This window comes from Pieris rapae, chromosome 16 (assembly GCF_905147795.1).
Source record: "Pieris rapae chromosome 16, ilPieRapa1.1, whole genome shotgun sequence".
Lineage (NCBI taxonomy): Eukaryota > Metazoa > Arthropoda > Insecta > Lepidoptera > Pieridae > Pieris > Pieris rapae.
The window spans coordinates 1,241,390-1,267,038 of record NC_059524.1 but is presented as its reverse complement, the minus strand read 5'-3'; the positions used below and the strand labels follow the sequence as shown (position 1 = coordinate 1,267,038).

Below are 25,649 nucleotides of genomic sequence, written 5' to 3'. Positions count from 1 at the left end.
CATTGATTCATGATAACATGCTGCTATCATAACATAAAAATAAAATAAAAATATTTCTCATGTCACGTTTCTACTATAATTTTCATTTTTGTTTTGTATGTAATACTTCTGGTAACACACATGAATGTAGCATCCGCTTTAAAAATTTTATGAATAGACATTTTGAATTATTTTGATTGTTTATAGGCACTTATCAAAAGGAAATCCAGTTCAGTTGTGCACCAATATACTTTCTATGTACCTACTCATTTAACAGTTCGTATGGTTCATGGAAACCGTCATGGTTTAGACTCAAAAAGCCAGGTTATTTTGTACATGCCCCCACTGTAATTGTGCATATCTCAAAACTACTGAACCGATTTCGATGAAATTTGGACTGTTCCTTAAGTTAGAAATTTGATTTGAATAATACCGAGGCAGGGTAGGCTAAATAGAGGTAATACTCAAATATTGTCGAAATTGTTTATTATTATTGGCCATATGTTGCAGCAAAACATGTCCCGTTTAGAACAGGAAATACATTCGTAACAAACAAAACAAAATAAAGATGATAATTCAATGCGTTTAATTATCTCTATTAAAGTAAAAAAGTATTATTTAAATAATATGTTGAATAACATTAATTTGACGTATTTTTGGTCGCTTCCTCAATTTTGACAGTATAGTTATCATCAATTACTTCAATTTTTTCCTTTTTTTTCGCGAATGGCAGTTTACATAACTCGATAATTGGCCCCTCGAAGCACACCCAAAGAGGGATAGACAGTAGGAATACTGCGATAGCAACTCCAAATGCAACCAGGGCCTGTAAAAATACATAGTCCATCGTTTAAACGTCACCTCATTCTTGACCCGGCTAACTTCGTTCCTCCTAACAGTCTAAAAATACCGTGTTTAATTAAACTTAATTTAGGATTTCATTAAGGTAATAACATATTAATATTTTATTGCTTGCCATTGCGAAACTATAATCTCTCTCGTGCTAATATTGCGATACTGCATGTTAAAGCACGAGAGAACACATGTCTTCGATCGAAGAAACTCTTCTTATACAATCTCCTCATTCACCCCTAGAATTTCTTGAACTGACAAGATGTAAAATGATGCGTAGTTTTGTCAACAGATGGCACTACATGTTGTTTGCATTCGTAAAATTAATTTATATTATTTATCATTATTCGACAACTTTATTTATTTAACTTCCGTTATTTCTGCTATTCGGAACGGAGTAAAATCCACCAAAAAAGAGATAAATAATACTTATCGGTGCAGCCGATCATGAGTTATACGTGGTGTAACTAACACGAATTTGTTTTATATATCTAGATTACGACCATACATTACCTTATTTAATAAAGAGTTGGTGTACACCATTGCGTTGTGTCCTAGTATAAAACGTGTTACGGTCAAGTGTATAAGATATACGACATATGTGAGTTTTGACGGTACTTGCCACATATTCCATTCCAGTATCGGTCTCCAAGTATCTAAAATAATCAAAGTATCAATAAAACGCCAAACCATTTTTTGTGTGAGTATCTTTAGATTAGAGCAGTTTTGGCCTAGTTGCTTCAACGTGCGGATCTCATCCCGTAGGTACGTAGTTTCGATTACCGGCTGAGCACTTTTGTGCTTTTTAAGCCTAGTGAAGTTTTACTAATAATGTTTAATACCTAATTTATGGATTCATTTCGTAATTCAGCTAACATAAATTATGTATGACAAAAAACAATTAAACTAAAGATATTGTGGAAGATAAAATACAACATATTTAAACATTTACAAAGGAAAAATTCAATAAAAATTATAAATTACATATAACTAAGTAATAAATCGGCTGTGTTGTGTGATGGTGTGTGTGTGAGGGTCATCAAATTTTATTGCAAATTATTTGTTTATAATTTGACACAACTCCAACAGATGGCGCTGTGTTAAAAGTACCAACGTTTCACATAAGCTATCTAACTGTTACATAAGTTCTCCTACCGTTTCCCTTGAATAGTTTACTACCATGTAATATAACAAAGACCTTAGCCACAGCAACGCTTGGAAGCAGAGAAGCAGTAAGAAAAGAAAACTAAATGAATACTTACTTTCCAGTTTGAAAATCGATCCAAATATCATCATACATAAAAATACACCGTATAGTGGTTTAATTAGGCCAGCATATAAAGCTCGGGCGTATACAGATGCTCCGTTTATAAATGCAAATCCGATTAATAATAGCGCGATTATCATTGGTAGCGGTAATGTAAATAAAAATTTATATTTCTGAAAAAAAATCCCACGTAAACTTTGTAAACAAAATAAACAAAATTATTAGTATGCAAAGTTACAAAGATTTTAATATGGTTAGGTTACACAAGAATCTCATATGTATAGTAAATTTATATGTAACTTTACTATACGATTAAGAAGATTATATTCAGCTGCTAAGAAGGAAAAGAATGGCTACCAGTAAAGATTCCAGGATCGATCATGCTGTTCTAGGCTAGATGTCCCCTTCTGTTACGGTGGACTTAAGTTTAGGTATAAAGACTTTATTTACTCAAAACACTTCAGGTAAACATAACATTGTAGTTGTTCAATATTTACACATAATCATAAATTGTACATGCAACAAACCCAAAAGTAAAAGTAACCGAAGATATACAGACTTAAAAGACACATTAAGTAATTTTATTTCATGATTCAATAATTTTAAGAGCACCTATTTGATATAACAATATTATATAATATAGCTGACCTGAAATTTGGCTAAATCAACTTTTTCCTTTTCCAAGTAGTGCGTATAGTATCCCAATGCGATACCCATCACAAAATCTGGTATATTATTGTGAGCGCGAGTGTAAACATAAACATAGGTCGGGTTCATGAAATATGTTGAGGCCAATCTGTAAAAGTGAGGAGTTATTTTGATGAACACTGAAATAGTCTCAAAATATAATATAATTAAACTTTCAATAATTGTTTTTTTTTAAATTTTTTATATATATATATAATAAATAAAATCCCTGTCGTTGTTTTAATTGTTCTCCTGTACATTGTAAATTTGAAAAGTTGTAAGTCGTATATCTTAGGGGAGTCCCCCAGCGGACGTCGATTCCACAGTTCGCTAAAGAAAATGCCTTGTGTGGAAGACTTCCAGCCATCAAGGTGATGGTGAAATTTTGAATTGATAGGGCTCTTGGGTACCTGAGCCAGAAATGTGTAAACCCACTTCACGGTTCCTAAGTTTTGAGAAATACCAAATTTATAATTTTTAAGAATTATATGTTAAAACTAGGTTGAAACTTAGATGATTGGTACTTTTATGCAAATCGTTTTTATTGAAATTTATTCTTCGATTAAAATAAAACTGCTGTTCACTAAACAACATTGCGTATTACATCTACAAAGGCGCTTAATAAATCTATCCTAATATTATAAAGAGGAAATATTTGTATTTCAGTATAATTGTAACAAAATGGTTGAAGAAGAACTGGACCGATTTTAAAAATTCATTCACCGTTTATTCATTATCACTGATTAATATAGTCTATTTTAATTGCAAGAAAAAATAAGGATCCCTACTAAAACTACAATAATGTTACCCAAGGTGTAAAAAATGCGTATAAAATATATTTCATCACATGCGCTGCGAAAACTATAGAAGATTTTTCCACATATTACAAAAAAAAAGTACATATTGATCATTTTTTTTTTGCCGATGAATAGACTTGTTTACCGAGACAAATTTAAAGATGTGGAATAAGTGATACCTGTATCTTATATTTCATAATAAACATATTTTATTTTTGTTTATATTTATCGCTAAAAAATCGTGTATGTCAGCCATCTTGTCTTTGAGAAAAACATCACGAAAAACTGTGGGCAAGCAGCAAGTGTGCTTTTTTAAAATTAAAACTTACTCAGGAGATACAAACAATACAGCGTCCAAGTCTTGGTAGAATGTGTGAGCAGCTGGTATAATTGTGCCAATAACAATTAGAATGCCTATAGTCCATTTCTTTGCTGATGTTCCTCTCGCCAATACACAGACAAAGTACCCCAGTATCATTAATTGGACATTTGCGGCCACGTACCTAACATAATTGGAAACATTGATATGTTATTTCTTTTTACTGTGTCAACTAAATTGTCATTCATCTCTTTCTGTCAAATTGTGTTTAGGTAATGAGGAAAAGAGAGACTTTATGTACACTTGTAGTAGAATAAATCGGTTTCTTGACATTTAAAGGGTAAATTTGCCGCAGTATAATTTCGTTTACAAAATGATTTGGTTCGATAATAATCTAAGTCATCGATCTAAGTCATTTGCTTAGATGTTTAATCGACTGGCTGAATATCTTTCAGGCCGTTACTTAAACGGCGCTATTTAATTAAACGGCTAGGTTGTTAATTGAACGGCTAATTAAGCTAGTTGGCTGCGACGTATTTATATTAAAAGCCCCAATAATTGAATTAAACAATACTTACTAATGTAACTAAAATATAATTTTAGACTTATGTAGCCATTATTATTATTAACTATAATTATAGTTTAACAACAGCCTTGTGGCACTTACCATGAATGATACATACATCTATTGGGATTCACATAATTATTTAAATAGAACAAATTATACAGCCAGCTTTCACGACACCACTCCACCTCACTCATAACGGCAACCTGAAAAAGCAATAAAAAAAAAATAGATGTGGGTTTTTTCTTTTAAAATAACATATGAACATTTGAAAGAACGTTACCTGCCAGTATGGTCCTGAACCGAGATAACCAAGCCAGGTTATTGTAAATACAAGAATTAAAGCATACGATGGAGTTAACCTTAAAATAAAATAATGAATTAAAACAAACATCAAAATCTATTATATTCAGGGTTTAAACTTAATAACTTCATGTATATAAGTTTTATTTTAAATCAGTGGCGATACAACCTTATTAGATTGTTTGTATCTGTTTCATGATTGTTTGTCAATTTAATATTCAAGTTAGTGATCAGCCACCTTTCCCTGACACACGCCCTCGACTTTTTGAGTCTTAGGCGGCTTTCCTCACGATATTTTCCTTAATCGTTCGAGCGAATTTTTAATACACATAGAAAGTCTATTGGTGCACAGCCGGAATCGAACCCACAACCCCAGAGACGAGAGTAGCACGTTGAAGCCACTAGGCCAACACTGTATGTATGTTTTAAAAATAATAATACAGCTAACAAACGGATAATTCATTTGTTTTGATCATTTTCGTTAGTTATCATACTCCTAAACCAGGTTGATGATTTCAGCGTTCAGTAAATGTATAGAAAGATAAATTTGAGATTCCGACCGTTAAGTCAATTAAACCGGGTTTCTAATATGCAAGTACATACTTGCATGCATGTGTGACGTCACACTTGTCTGCAAATAAGTTCGCCTTGCATATAAGTTAGTTCCCAGTGTCCAGTGTTTATCATAAGTAGAAGATGTACTGTGCTAAATATTAATATAAATAAAAATAATATTGTTTTCTTTGTGTCCTTCTTAGCAAGCATATTACAAGGTAATCCTGCACACTTCCCTCTATAGACAAGCCCTTGCGCTTGCAACTTGCTTGCAAATGAATTGACTTGAGTGTAGAGCGTACAACTCACTATAAGTTTGAACCTAATGCAAGCTGCAACTTCTGTGCAAGTTGAAATAGAAATTGTTTTTTAATGAATAAAAAAAGATACCAAAGAGGTAGTTGTTATACCTTAGTAGTGTAAATAATATGCCTTTCGGTATCCAATGCCATGTAAGTTTTTGTTTTTCTGACAATTTTTCTAATTTATATGACAACAGGAATCCAGCCATAATAAAGAATGTTTGAACGAGCACTGTTCCGTTAAAAATTACATAATTTATCACGTTATCATACATCTGAAATGATTAAGAAAATATATATGAATGTAATGTAGAAGGATTATTTAATAAAAAAAAATTTTGTAATGCTAACTGCTGTCTCATTTTATACAATAGGGGTCAAACGCCGCCCAAAAAGTGCATCGCAGCCCACAGACACCCATTTTTAGTGGGTGCGTCGCCGGCCTTTTAGGGTGGGGTACGGTCAAATTTTGAATAGTTGGAGGTCGTATCTCTCAGAGAAGACCCCGAGAGTCGATGCCACAGTTCGCTAGTTCGCAAAAGATTGCCTTGTGAAAGATTTCCAGCCATGAAGAGTGAATTATAAATTTCACCAACATCACTGCTTACTTTTATATCGTTTAGTTAAAGCTACACATAACAATCAAAGATACAGTATTTACAATTTTCTTATACACAAACGCTGAGCAGGCGGAAATAATAACGGTTCAAATATATGACTTTCCTTCATCTTTGATATTGTTTCCTATGGAATAGACTTGGGCCGTGGGGTCCAAGGTGCAGGCGTAGGTGATGGTGCTTGTTAGATAGTACCGGTGAGTCCAGAGCTGGGTCTATCCTCGACGAATGAGTATCGCAATACAGCGAGGAAATACTGCATGAAAAGTACACTGCCACAGAGATCAAACTTTAAAAAAAAATGTAATATGTATTTATCAATTTTAATTATTAATATTACTAGGCAGGTTAAGGATATTGTAAATACTGTATTTGTTTGTTGGAGATAAATTATATTTGCAAATTTATTCATAGATAATTTAATTGTATTTCCTTTATTATTTCTATGAAATGGATATTATACTTACTTTTTCTGTAAAACGTGGATTTTCCGGAAAAATGCGAGTTATCATCATCGCATGCAAATAAATTACACACAATATCGTCAGCATTCTGAAAATTAAAATCTGTTTATCTATAGGCTTAGTTAAATAAATTAAATCACAATTAGTCAAATGTATTCAATAATTTTTGTTTGTTTGTTCCCTTTTATAAATCTTTTTGTTGTTAAATGTATCATGTATTCCATCTTTGGCTATATTCTCAGTGTATTTGTTTGTAATTATATATAATTTATGATAGCTGTTTGTTGTACTAAATAAATAAGTAAATAAGAAGTTTCTTCCTGCGTCGCTTAGGGATTATTTACGTTTTTGATTTTTCAGTCTCGCCTCTAAATCATACACTTATTTTAATCTTCACAGGTTGAAATGAGGCATTTCTGAAGAGGACATGTCAATTGTGATTACTAATGCTTTATAACTGAGGGTTCTACTTCGCTTCTCTCTGTGCCTACGTAAATGCAGTTCATAAAACCTCATAAAGTAATCGCCTTCCGAGTAATCTCTTGCGGGCTCTGCTTTTTTGACTTCCTACGCTACATTTATAGCACTTAGGTGCCTACGCAGTGGTGTAGCTCGGAGGTCCGCACCGGTTGTCACCTTTATTGGGGTGACTCCCACCCGGTCTCTCAACTTTAAGAACAATGTACAAACAAAAAATTTACTTTCGATGGGGTGACACCACCAACTTCCGCACTGGGCGCCAATCAAGGTAGCTACGCCACTCTGCCTAGGTTAATTCATACTTTAAAAACAGTTCTTAATTGATCTACACATCACAAAATGTATTTCATTTAAAACAGTTGCTTTATTACTAAAGACGTCATATGGAACATGGTGTAATGGTTGCAGCTCCTTACAAACGTTGTGTAAAAGAAAAAACTTGGCGATTAAAAAGAGTGGCGGCGAGTTTATTGCCAGTTCTTTTCTTCCGTTCTACGCCCTTTTTGAGAACTGGCAGTAAATATACAATTAGAAGCATTTAATATTTTTCACGTTCATAATTGTACGTTACCAATAAATGATTTTTGAGATTTAATTCAAATACATACAAACTATACCATACCTTAGTCCATGAAAACATTTTAACTGTTGTTTCTCGTTATCTAAGTTTGTGTTTGAAGTTCGTAACTTGGATAAATTTTGTTTAATAGAAAAACACATGAGAAATCGGTTACCTGTAATTTATAATAAAGAGTTCTATACATAATGCAACAAATTGTTACGCCATGACAATTAAACTATTTTATCACCTTTTTAGATAGATCATATCTTAGATGTTATAGAATTGCACTGACTTGCAATTCTTTCAAGGGGAATGTGTAAAAAAATGTTATAGGCAAGGAGCCTTTATCGTTTCGGTGATTATTAAGACCATAAGTTTGACACCAATTCTAAATAACTTTACTTATTAGTATGGCATTATGTTATTGATGATCTAGAGATTATAAAAATTAATACGACATTTGCATGCCTATTTATACATAGATGATTGTGCAGATTTTTTAAATTAATCTATCTAATTGTACAACTATATTATTAGCAAATAAACTATTTCATTTCAATGAATGTTTTAGGTACATGATGTAATAAATTATTAGGCTTAATAGACTTCAGGGTGACTTGTTTGAAAGTTTAATAATGTGCAATAAATTATTATAGTGCAGATTTCTGCGTTTGTATGTGACCACAGATTTACCTTAATTAAAAACTAACTGTATAAGCGAAATGTTTTCTTCTTTTTAAGTAAATATGAAAAGTCTTTATACTATTGTATTCAATTAGTAGCAACTCATGTTTTTATTTTATATAGTTTATTTTCTAATAACTCGATAACGCGATGTACACAACTAACCTATCCCAAACTTTAATAAGTGATTGTAATTCATTGAGAAAGTAAAGTATCTTTGAACCGAAATTTCAGTAGCAACCGAAGTCTTCTTCGGAATTAAATAATTACCTTTGCTATTTATCAGACAAGAATGATACAGAGTCCCAACTATATTCATGATAATAATTACAACAATAATTACTAAAACAACAATATTTTCAGCTGTAAAAACAATAGGGTCCTTTACATCTGTATTGCATTGCAACGGTTGAAGTACTCTGGTCTTTAACTTATACTTTTGCCAGTATGTATCATTTAGGCATGCTTCTAGGGACAACACTTGGTCCTTTTTGTTTGCATTACCACATTGTTCTGGAACGCATATACCATGACGTAATAGGCTATGATTGTAACGTGTGTTTTGGTTACTGGAATATTCCTGTAATTAATAATGTTACAATTATGCTATTTGATTTATTCGTTTATAGGATCATTATTTTATAGCAAAACGGTGCTGGAACTTATTCACAACGTTCTAACTATCCAGATACATACAAAGTCACAAATCATCTTTTTTCGGGTGAGTCAATACAATAAGTTATCGAATTAGTTAACAATAAATAAATATATTAATCTTACGAATGCAAACAGCATGTGGTGCCCTTTGTTGATAAAGTGTTCAGCAAGAGAGCGTCGCCCTACCAATATTTATTATATAAATATTGTATGTTACCTACGTAGTTGGTAAGGTATAGTGCTTTCTAGATATAATACTTATTTACGTAATGACATAGACTGCACCCATATTGTTAAAGTACAACAATCTCACACTCAATCGTAAATACCATCACCGATGTATTTCCAAACCAATTCGACTTAGGGCCTTTCAAAAAAAGAGTAAACTATTTCTTAAAGGGCCGGCAACGCACTTGCGAGACTGGCAATATGAGCGTCGAATTGTCCACTATCACTTAACAGCAGGTAAAAAATATATACTCACGTTTATCATATCCAGAAGATCACTTTGTGTGTCTGATACTAAGACAAATTGGACCAAGCAGTAAGTTCCGTTTGGTTTTAATGTACAGTCTTCGTAGAGGTCCATTTGAAAGACTGGCGGCATCCGGGAGTATTCTGTATCTGATAGAAATAATAATAAAAAAATGCAGAGGATTTTGAAATTTTTCGGTAGGCCCGGAACAGGTCTTATCATTAGAGTAAGTGATGTTACCTTTATAACTTAGGGTAAGTAATTAAAGGTGGGCTGGGCCAAGCCACCTCAATATTTTTAAATTATGTATTAGAGAGTTTGCGTTACGCAGGGAAATAAGGACAATGTCATTGTTAAGGGGGCAATTTCAAAATGGACGCGACGTTTTTTGATTTATAATTTTATTTATGGTTATTTATTTATTTCCATTTCGTTGCAAAGAAACACAAATAACACAATACATAAAGATTACAAGGGATGCAACGGGCGGCCTTATCGCTAACAAGCAGTCTCTTTCAAGCAACCCTAGTAAGAAAAAAAACAATAAATAAAAATGATGAGTGCAAGAAGTGCATAACAAGTTGTAATAAAAAAATATATTTATGGTAATCTATAGAACCTTAATCTAGAGAAAATAAAAATAAAAAACAGAATGTATTACATTAATTTAAAATTATGTACAAATAATTATAAGTTTAAATATAATAATACATATCTATAATCCGTTAAAAAAGTGTTTTTCTTTAAATTAAAAATTATGTTTGTGTCATATTACATTAGAATTTAGAAGGCGTGGCAAAGAAAATGCTTCTGGGAAAGGACTTTATTATAATATTTGCTGCGCCTGTAACACCATGTGTTCCGGGGTAAATTAATAAATCTTACATATGGGACGATGTCCCAATTCAAATACATACTATATTATGGTCTTGACGACTGTATAGTTGGAAATCAGTTGATTTCGTATCAATAGCGATTTTAGTGAAGTTTGATGACTACATATTAGAATTAAAAATATTCTTTAAGTATGAGATAATAACAAAAGCTATTGTTTAACTACAACTCCATTGTAGAGTTATAATTTAATTAATTTATAATAATAAAACATACGTATGTTAAAAAAATAGGGAACCACCTTTTTAGATCTGGGACTCGGATTTCTGTATATGTTATATCATAATTTGTCGATCTATATAAAATAGGTAAATAGGTGATCAACGCCTGCACTTTTAGAAAAAAAGTTGATTGTTGTATCAGCCAGGGGACGAACCTACGAACTCTGACTTGAGAGTTTCTCGCTGAGGCCACTAGGCCAACACCGCTTCTAAAGTTTAAAAAATATTACGTGACAATATAAATATTTTTTTAGGTGAAATCAGTTTCAAGAAGAAAATTGTTATCAGAGAAAGACTCGTCTGTCTTGGATTTTAATACTGGCAGAAGTGTTTTAAATATATATATATATATATATATATATATATATATATATATTATGATTAATTAAATGCATTTTACCATTTAAATAGAGTCCATTACACAGTTCCAATAAAATCACAAACACTAGAACCTTCATATTGAACAAGAAGCGTCTAACGTTTCGATGTCTATAAAACTTATAATAAACAATTGAATAAATGCATTTATATTTAACACAAGAAAATATATATTTTATAACTATATTATGTTGTAATAATTGATCGATATAATTTTATTGTCAGCAGAAAATCGTATGCAAATGTATTTATTACAGTAACTTAAATATTTTTTGTACGAACGATTATAAGTAAAATAAACGTTTTTAAAACAATATTATATTAAGTATTCTGTTTCAGTGACTATTATATATACATTAATTTTTTAACCTTCAAAGTAATTTATTTATTTAACTATAAGTAATCTAACAGCTTATACTTATATATATTATAATACAAAACACTAAGACAATACAGAAAGCCAAAACAGATTACATAGATAAACAATTATGTACATATAAAACAGAAAACAAGCAAGTGCATTAATAGATAAAGATACATTTAAAGAAAAGCAAAATAATAAATAAAACTAAGTAAACTGAAATTTAACATTTAAAAACAACAAATAATACTTAGAATTTAAAACTACTACTTAAACAAAGAGTCTTCCCGCTTCTTCAAGTACTTCTTGACATCTCTCTTTTTGAGGTGGAAAAGGTAAACATCTTGTTAATGGATGTTATTTTAATTACGCAGGTAATTCGACTTCGTACGAGGCACACGTACGTACGAGTTATCTATCCTCCTATTAAGTATAGCGTGTAAAAATAGCAAGTATTGCTGACTCCAATAATGTAATAATAATAAATAAAATTAATTAATTGAAAATTAAAACACATTTAAAAAGTTTGGTCCCTGTGGCAGTGTACGTAAATAATGAATTTCCTGGCTGTATTGCGATACTTATTATTGATAGCGTATACTATATATTGATAGCGAGAAAAGCAGATCTTTGGATTAGAAACATTAACAGACAGAAAAAAACATTGTTAATTATATTATAGTTATACATATGTCGAATTCAGCAGCGCTCAAGTACTAGACATTATAATCTCTGTCAATAATTTTCAATCAAAGGAACAACGTTTTTATGTAACAGTAAAAATGTACAACAAACCAACATGAATATGTATATATCATTTGACGTAATGTATTTTGCATTTAAATATATAGGTATTTTAAATAACTCGACGCTAACAATGTTAAGTTTGACCGTCGAACGGATTTTTCAAAAAATGTAAATTGTATTTTTTTTCAATAACATACTATGCTGTGTATAGAAACTTGGTGTTATTATTTTTCCCTTATAAAAATACTTCCGTGAGCATTCGATTTAATGACATTGCATAAACCATTGTAAGCAATTCTCAAGAATGTAGAAGAGTATTACATAATATTAAAAAAAAACAAATTTCAGTAATAAGTTCTATAATCCATAACTCAGTAGCGGTTGCCTTCATTTTTGTTTTACAAGCAAGTAGGTCCTTCTGAGTTTGACACATCCTGGTTTTGACATACACAACAAAGTGTGCATAGACAGGCACACGCGCGACCACAGAGTGTGTAGTAATCACAGTAATTTAGCAGATAAGTATTAAGATCTAAATTAAATACTAAAACAGTCTTAGTACATTCTTCTTAATACACTGTTTAGTCTGTATCCATCATAGGGAAAACATAAGGTAGGAGGCGATAATTAACCTCTTAAGTTGAGAGACTTATTTATTTTATGTGGATCTACCCTGAGACCGCTAACATATAATTAGTAGTAGGCAATATTCTGTGTGCACGTGTCAGCCACAAAAGGTTGATTACTGCCTACAACTGATTATGGAGATAGAGTGCTTAGTATGTAGATAGCCTTACAGACCCTATAGCATTCTCGAAAAGGAATAATTTCTGAAGCAATCATATCCCTGGTTCAGTGTAAACTCAAACTCATAATATCTTTATTCATATAGTTATACTGCTAGTAGCAGCATACTACCAGTTCGCAAGTCAAGGGCGTATTAAAGAACAATATTTCTTATGTATATTGATTGGTCTTGTACATACATTTAATCTATTAAACGTTTATTAATTTAATAATATAAGGGGTAAACATTTTTTTTTAAATAACCAAAATGAAATGTTAAACATGTATAACATTTTGAATGCTAAGTTAATAAGTTCTTCTACGTTTTAGGTTACATTTTGAATTAATTAATCCTTATTTTAAGTATTTAAATAATTCTATGTAAGATTTTGATCATGTTCAAAATACTATGGGAGTGCCGAAATCAAAAGTATTATTAATAATGCATGTACGCGATTTATATAAATATGTAAATGTATGTATAGTACGTTTCAGCTACTGTTATACTATATTCTTTTGAGCGCATTGGGTGAAGGCGGTGCTTGTCCGACTAATTATTATCAGTACAAATATGGATACTATAATCAGTGCTTATAAATATATTGACGAAGATCTGGCAAGTAAGTATAAAATATTATATTTAAAAAAAAATGTTCAAGCTTGAATTTTTTATGTCTCCTCCGAATATCACCTATAAATTCATTTCTAAGTACCCGTAGAGTGTGTTACATTTAAAATAATTAAAAATGATAAGTACATAATAGAAATAGTATAACTTCAGAATTCGATGAAAAAAATAAAATATCTTACCATGGAGTTTTGGTTTTTTATACATAGACGGGTTATTTAGACACATAAACAAAAGATTAAAACAAAATTACGAATTATTATTAACTTATTATCATAATTTAATAATGTTTTTCAAACGCATTTTTTACTATTTATTTTTACAGCTGACTTTTAACAACTCTTTTAATTTCTCTCTTAAAGTTTTATGGTTTGACCTTGAAGAGGATCACAAAACTTTCGTTTGTCTGGTACTTATCATTAACACCAACTGTACTTGGCAGTACAGTAAAGTGGCAGTAAAGTATCCTTTAGCATACTTTATTTTAAAAATAGATTAGATATTTTCTCCAAATCTGAAAATACGCGCGCATCAGCTTATTAAGCTGCTAGTGTGTTTAAATACATAATAATAATAATAATTTTAAACTATCTAAGGATTTAAAATTTGCCATATAATTAATAAAAAAAGGAACTTAAATTTATTTGCCGACTAATTAGCGGAATGATCGTTGCATCACAGAATGTATAATATAAATGATATTTGACATTAGACTGTACTTTTACCTATTGTCCACTGCATTGCTAGTAGATTATTGAACCGAGGCATAAATACATAGTAATATACTATTAAAATTTATACTAATCAATATAAACTTGTATATTCAGACAATTATTTTACCAGCGATCTGTGGTTCGGACGGCAGGGTTTTTTTTAATCATAATTACAGATATAATATACAATTTAATATATACAATTTATAGAAATGAGAAGCAATGTTCTTAAAATACATTATTGTATAGAATTAATTTAACTACCATAAAAAGAGATTTTCCGATTTAGCAACCCCTCTGTCTTCTTTGCCTATGAGTAGGGTCTGTCTACCAATTACACTATCACTTATTCCATAATGTACATATTTTATTTATTTTAATACAGCCGCCCATGGACAATCACATTGCCAGAAGGCTCGCAAGTGCGTTGCCGGTAAAAATGTATCATAAGGTATTTCTTTATAAACAGACCACATGATACAAACATTTTAAGACAGTTGATTTATCAACCAAGTTAATGATTTTTGACATACCGAAGTCGTATTCCAACGTGTGGAATGAGCTGATCATTGTTCAGCTCATTTCACACTTTGGAATATGACTTGAATAAGTCACGAAGCGTTTTTGTCGAAGAAAAGGGAGACAGCGATTGAGACCGATTGCGAGAGAGTGAGATATCATGAAAAATATACGCTATTGGTTGATGTATTCGTTTAGTAGTTAGATATTAGAACTTTAGATGGCAATTCTGTCGCATAAAGTCTTGTGCAGTAAACGCAGATTTTTATTTATTTATATTCATTACCAGGTATACAGTGTGTAAACAGTGTGAATATAGATTTACAAATACATGAACTAATCATATACTGGTACCTGATCATATATTGGGGCATTTGCCTAAGTAATAATTAATTTACAAAGAAGTTTCACTTGTGATATCTGTACTTTGACGCACGCACTTTTTTGTTTTTACAAGTTTAACACTAAGCTTAATTCGTCATACTCGATTAAAAATCACATTGTCATAGTCAATAATTTATCAGTCCCTAATATGTTAATATTATTATAATAAACTGCTCCGTAATTTAAACGTTACGTTACTTAACCCCTGTTCCAAAGTCCATACATATTATATATGTACTTGAATTTTCATTCCACAGAGTATCGATTCAGTTTTATTTTTGTCATAATTTATAAAAAATAAACCAGTGGCGCTACAACATCTTTAGGTCTTGGCCTTAGATTTCTGAATCTGATTTATGATAATTTTTAAATCTAATAGGCAAGTAGGTGATCAGCCTCCAGTGCCTGACACACGTCGTCGACTTTTTAAGTCGTGTCTAAGACATGTCGGTTTCCTCACGATGTTTTCCTTCACCGTTTGAGAAAATGTTAAATACGCACATAGAAAGAAACTCCATAGGTGCACAGCCGGGGATCAAACCTACGACCTCGGGTATAAGAGTCGCACGCTGAAGCCACTAGGCCAACACTGCTCTGTCATAATTTATATTAGCAGTAAATACTACACTTGTAAATAATGCTACACTAAAATTAGCGTAGATAAAGTAAATTTTCCAAATTTAAAGGACATAATATTTATAATATACATAATATTCATTAGACATAAAAAGAATAAATTTGACACGGGTCCAGTTAAAATCTATGGTCTTGAGAGAGAGAGATTTAAGACACTAAAAATAGGTTTAAAAATATATATGCCCTAGTTCCTACTAATAGCTAGTCAGTGATTTTTGCTCTCAATATTATGTAAGTTGTGTATCACGTTATCCAGTTATAGGTCTAGATGGCGCAAATTACTAAAAAAAAACATATTATAATAGCTTTAAAATAATATATTAAGTACAAGAGGCTCTGCTTTGTACTTTTTATAAATATATTTGTTCAAATCAATTGCATTTAATAATAATATTATTATAGTAAATAACAATAAATATTGTATACCAGCGCCATCTATGATTTTCCATCTATGAACTTTAGAAATGTAAAATGCCAATGTTTGCGATATTGAATGCTGCTAATTTTTAAAAGTTTATGTTTTGCCGGCTGCACACCAATGGACTTACCCCTAACCACTTGCCTATTAGAATGACAAATGATCATGAACCAGATTCAGAAATTTGATCCCCCAGACCTGAAGAATGCTAGAAGGGCTACTGATTTTTTTACTAGGTATTTAGGACATGAAGATACGTTGATCAGTTCTCTCATCAAACCTAGGACTTTCGATTGTACTAACCACGAAGGCGGGAACTTTAAAATTAAACAAATTTAAAGAGTTTGGCCCTATATTTTGTTAATTTTTTTTATGTTACAGGGGGTAGACGAGCAGGAGGCTCACCTGATGTTAAGTGACACTGCCGCCCATGGACACTCGCATAAATAAAAATGTAATCTTTGGCTTTGTATATCGTTTCGTGTTTTCTTGTAAATGGAAAAGTGTTAGCTATAAGATTACTTATCTTAATATATATATTTCTTGTGTGCGTGTGTATGTGACTGAACTCCTCCTAAACGACTGGACCAATTTTGATGAAATTTTTTGTGTGTGTTCGTGGAGATTCGAGAATGGTTTAGATTCACAATTTTGTCCGCTGGACAATGTTTTTTTTAATTAATTAGTAGTTGTTGATTTTGGAATGTTTTACATTGGATCCGACAGACGGCGCTACCATCGCACTGTCAAATTTTAAATAATATTCGAATTTTAATTTTAGTCTGTCCCGACAGTTAGCGCTGCGATCAAATTAAAAAAAAAGTTTTGTTATCATTGTGACCATGTGCTGGATCGTTAGATATTGTCATAACATTTGAATAATAATTTTCATCAAAATGGTCCAGAATGTTTTAGCTTATTAAAAAAAGTTTGAAATTTTCAAATTAAAGACGTATAGACAGGACAACGTCTGTCGGATCCGCTAGTAAATAAGTAAATCTCGAAGGTTTATTTATCAAATGTCTACGAGCGCTATGATTTATATGGTTTTGTTTCAGGTCCTATCACAAAAGATTGGTTTCTCGCATCCAGCTTATGGCGAGTGTTAGGCATTATATTGGTATACAATATTTTTGCAAGGAAACTCGGTCCTTATTTAATGCGAAACAGACAACCATACGACTTGAAGAATATTATCCAGCTTTACAATATATCTCAAGTAGTTGCTAGTGCATATTTAGTTTACCAGGTAAGGCTTGGATGGAATTTATACAACTAACAGCTGTACTCTGGAATTAAATGTATAAGTACGTAATTCATTACGTAATTAAAAATAGGCTCTGAATATGATTTGGTCCCATTCGGTGTCCAGAACCTTGGTCCGCTTTTTAGGGAAACATCAAAGGTTAGTCGACTAACGCCATCTTAAACGGCCGGCAACGCACTCGCGAGCCCTCTAGCATCGAGAGTGTCCATGGGCGGCGGTATCACATAATATCAGGTTAGCCTCCTGCCCGTTTGCCCCGTATTCTATAAAAAAAAACATGACAGGAGAACGAAGAGCTGGCAGCTACCTCGCACAAAAATTAAAGTGTTGGTATTGAAATCGCAATGTAATTAAGAACTTTACATATCTGCATCTGCTACTTTTAATATTGGTAATTAAATACTCTCTTTCAGGGTTATTTCTTCTTCTTTGTGAATAAATATAATTATTTATGTCAAGGACTCGATGAACCTGAATTAGAAACGAGTGTGTGGGTATGTATATATTTGATTTCTTAAACCATTTTTCTTTTGCGAACTAGTAAATTGACTTTGGCAATCGACGACCGGCGGGGGTCTTCCCGCCTAGATACGAACTCCAACAATTCAAAATTCAAGCGTACTCCTCCCTTAGAGGCCGGCAACGCGCCCACTAAAAATGGGTGTCTATGCCTTTTTGGGCGTCCCGTAGGCTCGTTTGCTTATATAAAAAAAACACATAGCAACGTATTAATACCTGCAGATGAGTTTCTCCATTAGTCACTGAGTCAATGATTACTTTTATGAGTACCTACCCGCTGCCCAATGAAGGATAAATTTCGGGTCCTTCAAGATAAGCAAACCAATTCCTAAGAGGATGGCAATTGCAAATCTTGTTGCATAGTCATCTAACATTATATGAGCCTGTTCTCGTTTGTCTTAACTTAATTTTTAATGTGCCTTGTCTCATTACACCGGCTACAAACTACGTCTTTGGATAAATTTGTTCACTTTAAACAGTTTTAGATATTGGGACAAAATATTTCAGCAATCTTATTGAATGTTATTTATATTCCCATATATTTTATTGTTAAAATATATTGATTGATATTGTTTGTATAATTGTCATTCATCGTAATCGAAGTGATTACATTTTAAGCACTACGTTTAGTAAGATTAATATAAATGTCAACAAATTAACCAATGGTATAAATCAATTTTCTTTAAATTGATATTTCTCGCTGACCACGATGGATGCCATTAGATGACTACAAATAATATAATAATAGTTTAAATTAAATAAATTGTGTGTATAATTATTTCTAGATCGCGAGAAATGTATATATTTATTACATGTTGAAGTATATTGAACTTCTGGACACAGTATTCTTCATACTTCGGAAGTCATTCAGACAAGTGTCGCCTCTCCATCTTCATCATCACAGTTTAATGCCAATCGTCTCTTGGATTGCCGTTAGATATGTCCCAGGTACTAATCTTTAAACATTTTCTTTTTAAATATTTAAAAAAAAAAGATATTTTGTAATACGGTATGCCCGCCATACTTGTAAGTCTCCTTGCAACATAGTGAATTCACACTTTGACGGAAAGAGATAAGACATTTTTTTAGTTAGCAATTGTTTTAGTTATACTCTGATTGAGTTTTTTTGAATAAGGAATGAAATCTATAGATAGACTGTAGTGTTTAGAATAAAAGAGCCTACATATATGTTTGTCACTTAAGCAGAAATTTTGAAAAATGAATTTGTTTTATTATTTTATTTTTAATCTATATATATAAAAGAAAGTCGTGTTAGTTACACCACTTATAACTCAAGAACGAAAGAACAGATTTGAGTGAAAATTGGTATGGAGGTAGCTTAGAGCCAGGAGACGGACATAGGATACTTTTTATCCCGTTCGACAGCGTTCCCGTGGGACTTGACATGAAACGTCTGTCACTATAAAAAGTGGTATAACAAATAAGAATCAGACTTGGAATAATAAAACGCAAATGATAGCTATGTAATTGACGTATAATGACAGCTATGTAATGACGTATATATGACAATTTGATATTTGTAAGAAATCAATGTTCAAAATATTTCTATTAAATAAATACGTTTAATTATTTTTACAATTTACAATTTAATTATAATGATAGTGCTATTGCCCATTCGTATAAACAGTGAAGAGAACTATAAAACTCGGTATTGTCGTATGTATACAGTTCATCCAAAGAATGATGAATGTTTCTATTTGTTGTTGTTGTCGAATGACGCATTTAATCGAGTATTGGAACGGGAACGTGAATATGATCACCAGGAATTAGATTTAGTAGTTCAAACGAATGTACCCCTGTTGAAATACCAACAAAAGGAAGTTTATGATACTTTAATGAAGGCAAACGATGAAGAAAATGGTGGTTTATATTTCCTAGATGCCCTTGGTGGAACTGGCAAGACATTCCTCATGTCATTAGTTTTAGCAACTGTTCGGGCGAGATCCAACATAGCGGTTGCAGTTGCTTCTTCTGAAATAGCAGCCACATTGTTAGAAGGTTGCCGTACGGCTCATTCAGAATTAAAATTACCGTTAAATCTTCAAACTATTGGAGAACCAACGTGTAATATTGCAAAACACTCAGCAATGGCCAAAGTTTTAGCGGCATCGAAAATCATCATCTGGGACGAATGCACAATGGCGCATAAACGTGCATTGGAAGCACTTAACCGAACATTAAAAGATTTACGCAATGAATCGAGATGTTTTGGAGGAGCAATGATTTTACTGTCTGGCGATTTCCGCCAAATACTGCCAGTAATTCCAAGATCTACGGCTGTCGACGAAATAAACGCTTGCCTCAAATCGTCAAATCTATGGCGCTATGTGACGAAACTGCAGCTGACAACAAACATGAGAGTTACATTGCTTACTGATAAAAAAGAAGAAAAAGAATAAAGATGTAGATGACCTGAACTACATAATGGTATGCGTTTGGTGGTTAGAAAATTGAAGAACAATGTAATTTACGCTACGATAATGATAGGAAAATTTAAAAGACTTCAATTTCCGATACGTCTTGCATTTGCCATGACCATCAACAAATCACAAGGCCAATCCTTAAAAGTTTGTGGTTTAAATCTAGAACATTCATGTTTTTCCCATGGTCAATTATACGTGGCATGTTCACGGGTCGGAAGACCATCAGCGTTGTTTGTTTTTGCGCCTGATAATAAAACAAAAAATGAAAAAATGTGTATCACAAGGTACTTAAGGGAAGAGCAACCTATGTACTAAAATACAGAAATAATAATGAATGATTAATGTAGGTATTTAATTTTTTTGTATTTTTTCCAATAAAAAAACCCAAACTGCTTATTTATTGCCATTAAGGCGGAACAAAGTTCGCCAGGTCAGCTAGTATTTCTTAAATGTTATTTTCAGGTGGCCAATGTGTTATGATTGGGGTTGTCAATAGCTTTGTTCACATTATAATGTATGGCTACTATTTCGTCGCTGGCCTAGGGCCGCAGTATAAACAATATCTGTGGTGGAAGAAATATGTTACTGTACTACAGTTGGTACGTATTGATTTAATTTTTGATAAACGCCCGAAGTCAATAATTAATTCACAAACACCGATCTGACCTACCACGGATAGCTTATATGAAGATATCGACATATGGATATATACAATCCGTTGATTGGATGGACGTCTATTACAGATTGTAAAAAATGGATTGAGATAGGTTATTGGGTTTGGGCGTAAGTCACCCTGCCGCAAAACCTCAATCGACTATATCGCCTGTCAAATTCACTTGTCATCTGTCAAGTTTAGTATAGTGCATTGTATGAGCGCGATTTGGCTATCGCCTGACATTTTTCACTATCATTTTCTCTGCATAGTATTTTTAAAATTTATTGTTAAGTAATAGTGTTTTATGTTTTTATTGCAATAAATGGCGTTTTACAACGCTAAATATGTCGTTTGTGTACTCAGCCCTGATGGATAGAAAATATAAAAAAAAGAGGGATTATTAGTTGCACTACCACCGAACACTTACTGGTGATGATGTAACAGCAAGAAGTGTAAAGTATATTTCCCAAAAGAGCAGATACAAGATGCAAGTGAGGGGTGTTAGATTTTGACATATGGGTGTCATAGCTCTTGCTTAGAATGCTCAAAGATCGCTCCACGGCCGAGGCTTAAAATGACACCACAACGTATTAACTTTTTTTTGTTTTTTTTTCAGATACAATTTACACTAATTGGTATCCACAGCGTCGTTAGTATGTTTTTCCCGTGCTCTTATCCAGTTATTTTCAAACTTCTGACAATTGTATATGCGTGTATATTTATGAACATGTTTGGTCAATTTTATTACAACAGTTATGTCAAAAGAAAACCTGAAAGGGAAACGGCAAACGGGAGTAAACGAAAATAAAAATGTATAATATTAAGAATAATTATTAAAATTTATTTATTGTAATATGTCTTTGTTTTCATGATTATAATGGATATAATAATGATTTACGTAGTCATTCCTGCGTACTCTGACTTCAATTTTGAGTTACCCGGGGATGCGAGATAAGCTCTACGGATCTCCAGGTGTTCTGGAAGCGCTAGCAAGTGACCGTATAGTATGCAAACAATCATAATAATAATTGTCAAACAAACGAAGAGTCTCTGTATTTATAGGTTACAATTAGGACACGCTTTTTTCGTCTTATAGTTCGGAAGATAGAGTAGCATTGCAAATTTGTAAGCCAGCTGTTATTAATATTGATAGTTGAACATATTATATCATATTAGATCAAATATATTAGGTGCGTTGATCATTAGCTGCACAGGCAGCGGTGGGTGTTTGGCAAAACTCGTAAAAAAAGTGATAGTTCGCCGGCCGAAACTTTTTCATATGTTGTTTACTTGTATGTTAATATGTATTTAATTAAATTATAAAAATCAATGGCGATACAACCTGTTTAGGTCTTGGCCTCAGATTCCTGAATCTGTTACATGATCATTTTTAAATCTAATAGGCAATAGGTGATCAGGCTCCAGTGCCTGACACGCGTCGTCGACTTTTTGGGTCTAAGACATGTCGGTTTCCTCACGATGTTTTCCTTCACCGTTCGAGCAAATATTAAATGCGCACATAGAAAGGAAGTCCATTGGTGCACAGCCGGGCATCGAAACTACGACCTCAGGTTTGAGAGTCGCACGCTGAAGCCGCTAAGCCAACACTGCTCTAATTGAATTATAAACATTTTAAATATACAAACTTGAGAATCTTACAAGCGCGTATGGAAAGTTGCTCATTTGACTCGTTCCATTGTTTACGAATTGACGTCAAACATCTCCCCGAAGTGGGATGGTCATTGGTCAAGTTAGAGTAGACTATAAAACAAGATGTTGCACATGCGCATGGGCATTCCTTTGTTAAAGGTGAAGGTTTATGTAATATGAAGTGAAAGAAATTAATTGTAGTGCAGTAATTAAGTTTTTATTGCAGTGTTATAGTAATTACGTCCTTATTGCAGCGTTTAATTCTCTATACATATAATAATTCTGTTATAACCTCTAAGAACTAGATCAGCTAGTTATTTTAGATTAGTATGTTAACATTCACCGGAGTCATCGGGCATGCCAGTTGATCGAAAACAGTAACCGAATGGACTGGTCCAAAAGACTAATAGAGCGATAGGTTGACAGGATCGCAAGACGTTGGCAAAAAATAAATAGGATGGAAAAAGTTGAGAAAAGCCTTCTTGGCATTGTACTTCAATCTATTATTGTTAAATGTATGTCAAAGAGATGTGGATGAATAAAGCTTTTTATTATTATAAGTCGAGTTTATTTATTTATTTTTCTTTTATTGATAAAAGCTTGCCAAAGTCGGCACACTGATACATTGGTTAATCCACAATATATCGAAAATTACACTTGGACTATTTGATATAATTATGTATTTAGGAAAATTATTATCGGCTTTTTAATAGTGGGGTACTCTGTTGCGAGAATCTGTGTAATATTACACCGATGATTAAACTATTATCAAATTGACTATTTATTTGCGGTAAATGATTTTGTTGTTTTCATATCAAGATCTTGAAAATCAAATCATTTCTTTAAACGTCCAAAATGTACAGCCTAGGACAGTAGAAAAAAGTAATTTATTATATAGTATATTTTTAGTTCCTGGATAATATTTGTTTTCACTCAAACTCAAAAATATCTTTATTCATATAGGTATGCACGTAAAAAAAACAAATTAAATTAATTGTAAATTTACATTTACAACCAGCCCGCAAGTCAAGGGCGTAGAGCGGGTAAAAAGAACTGGCAAGAAACTTTCCGCCACTATCTACCGTTCCCAGTTTGCTATTCTTTAAAGCTGTATTACAACTTACCTGTCGCCCTACCTAATATTAATTTCTGTATATGTTTTACAACCATGCCAAAAAATGCCCACAATTATTTGACACACCCAGTAACAAATCAGTATCCATGTTTTCATTCCATTTCCTTATTAATGTTAATTATCTCTACATATATGATGCAGCAATGTTACCAACTGCCGCCGCCATCACTTTTTTTTGATTTTCCACAAGCAGTGGAAAGAATGTCAGCATTGATAAAATGTTAGTCAGAGATGATAGAGCATATAAGTTAATATAAAAGAAGCGTTTCATACCCCTGCATATGCTTAAATTTAAGTCAAGGCCTAATATGTTTGTATCTGCAATAATGGCGAATAAACTATAGAATATGTGCTTATAAATGTCCCTATATTTGCACAATCCAGGCACGACCTGGAGCCACAAACACAGATGACAGTAGATCACAATGGCCTAGAGGACATCTTAACTAAGCACAGGTGGAAGGAAAAAGGCGGTTCTGACAAAAAATTATAAAAAATAATTTTTGTATATTTAAAGTAACCATTCAATTATTATAAACCCTTAATTGCTGGCAACTAATATAATATATTGTGATAGTAAGAGGGTAGGAACGAGAGGACAGACACGGTTGGTGTTTGCCGATAATTGGACGTGTCGGTGACACACTTAATATTAACATTTTGGTGTTATATAAAATTCTGGTTCTAGTGTTATTACTGTGTTGAGGGGTATGTGTTTTTTTTTTATTATTATTATCTTGTGGCTTAATTTTGTTTTAGTATTTGAAATGTTTTTTTTTTTGGTTTGTTTTTTTAGCTTTATGAAATGCCCTCAAATTTAATATTCATAAAACAAATGTTTGGATGAAGATAGTGTCACTGTGTTGTGAACACTCCTGTACAATACAGCGGGTTTTGGTGGGATGACCCAAGAATAAAAATCCTCCTGGCGCCCATAACCTATTAGTTAAGGTTAATTTTAGTTTATAAGTTTAGTTAATTAGTTAATGCATGTTAGTATTTACTTAGCTTAAGGTTTGTCATAAATATTTCAAAATGTGTTTATTTTGTTTTATTTTATAGTTCAAAAACCCATAACATTTTTTTTTTTTTTTTTTTTTCACATTTTGAAAGGCTGTTTTAAGCCAAAAGATTGACGGTTTAGAAAAACCAATTGCATATTTAAGTAGAAAACTTAATGACCGAGAACAATTATATTCTACATCTGAAAGAGAATTATTAAGTATTGTTTATGCCGTAGAAAAATTTCGTCCATATGTAGATGGGTCTCATTTTACTGTAGTGACGGATCATAGCGCACTTAAAATGATTCATAAAATGAAAGATCCCCATGGCAAACTTGCAAGGTGGGCTATGAAATTACAAGCTTTCAGTTTCGATATAGTTCATAGGCCAGGAAGTTCTAATGTAGTACCCGATGCTTTATCGCGATCAATTAACGCGATTGAAATTCAAGGTGATGATGTACAAATACGAGAGGAACATAAAAATGAATGGTATAAAGATAAAGTTAAAAGTGTCTTGAATAGTGATTCTGATATTAAATGGCGAGTTAGGGATGGCTTATTGTATAAAAAGATTTGTTTAAAACAATATCCTGATAAGGCTAATGATTGGAAGTTATATATTCCGGAGGTTCTTAGATTTAATATTTTGAAGCGCTGTCACAATGATGTAAAGGCGGGTCATTTAGGCATTCGGAAAACGGTTTTTAGGGTAAAACAGTATT

The 25,649-nt window shown here is 32.4% G+C and overlaps 1 protein-coding gene and 1 long non-coding RNA gene across 2 annotated transcripts; one reads left to right on the top strand and one right to left on the bottom strand.

The window, feature by feature from the left end:
* Positions 1-566: 566 nt before the first annotated feature.
* Positions 567-11,143, bottom strand: LOC111002979 (nose resistant to fluoxetine protein 6-like). Its single transcript, XM_045631679.1, has 13 exons — positions 11,081-11,143; positions 9,575-9,714; positions 8,704-9,013; positions 7,810-7,921; positions 6,711-6,795; positions 5,735-5,901; positions 4,750-4,828; positions 4,569-4,672; positions 3,912-4,085; positions 2,747-2,894; positions 2,094-2,271; positions 1,345-1,487; positions 567-805 (listed from the first exon to the last, which is right to left on the bottom strand). The coding sequence occupies exons 1-13, from the start codon at positions 11,136-11,138 to the stop codon at positions 620-622; spliced, it is 1,884 nt and encodes a 627-aa protein (XP_045487635.1). The 5' UTR covers positions 11,139-11,143; the 3' UTR covers positions 567-619.
* A 13,345-nt stretch (positions 11,144-24,488) lies between these two features.
* LOC123689863 lies at positions 24,489-24,960 on the top strand. The gene is made up of 2 exons (XR_006750733.1): positions 24,489-24,527; positions 24,717-24,960. It is a non-coding gene; the product is annotated as an uncharacterized LOC123689863 (long non-coding RNA).
* The last annotated feature ends 689 nt before the right edge of the window (positions 24,961-25,649 follow it).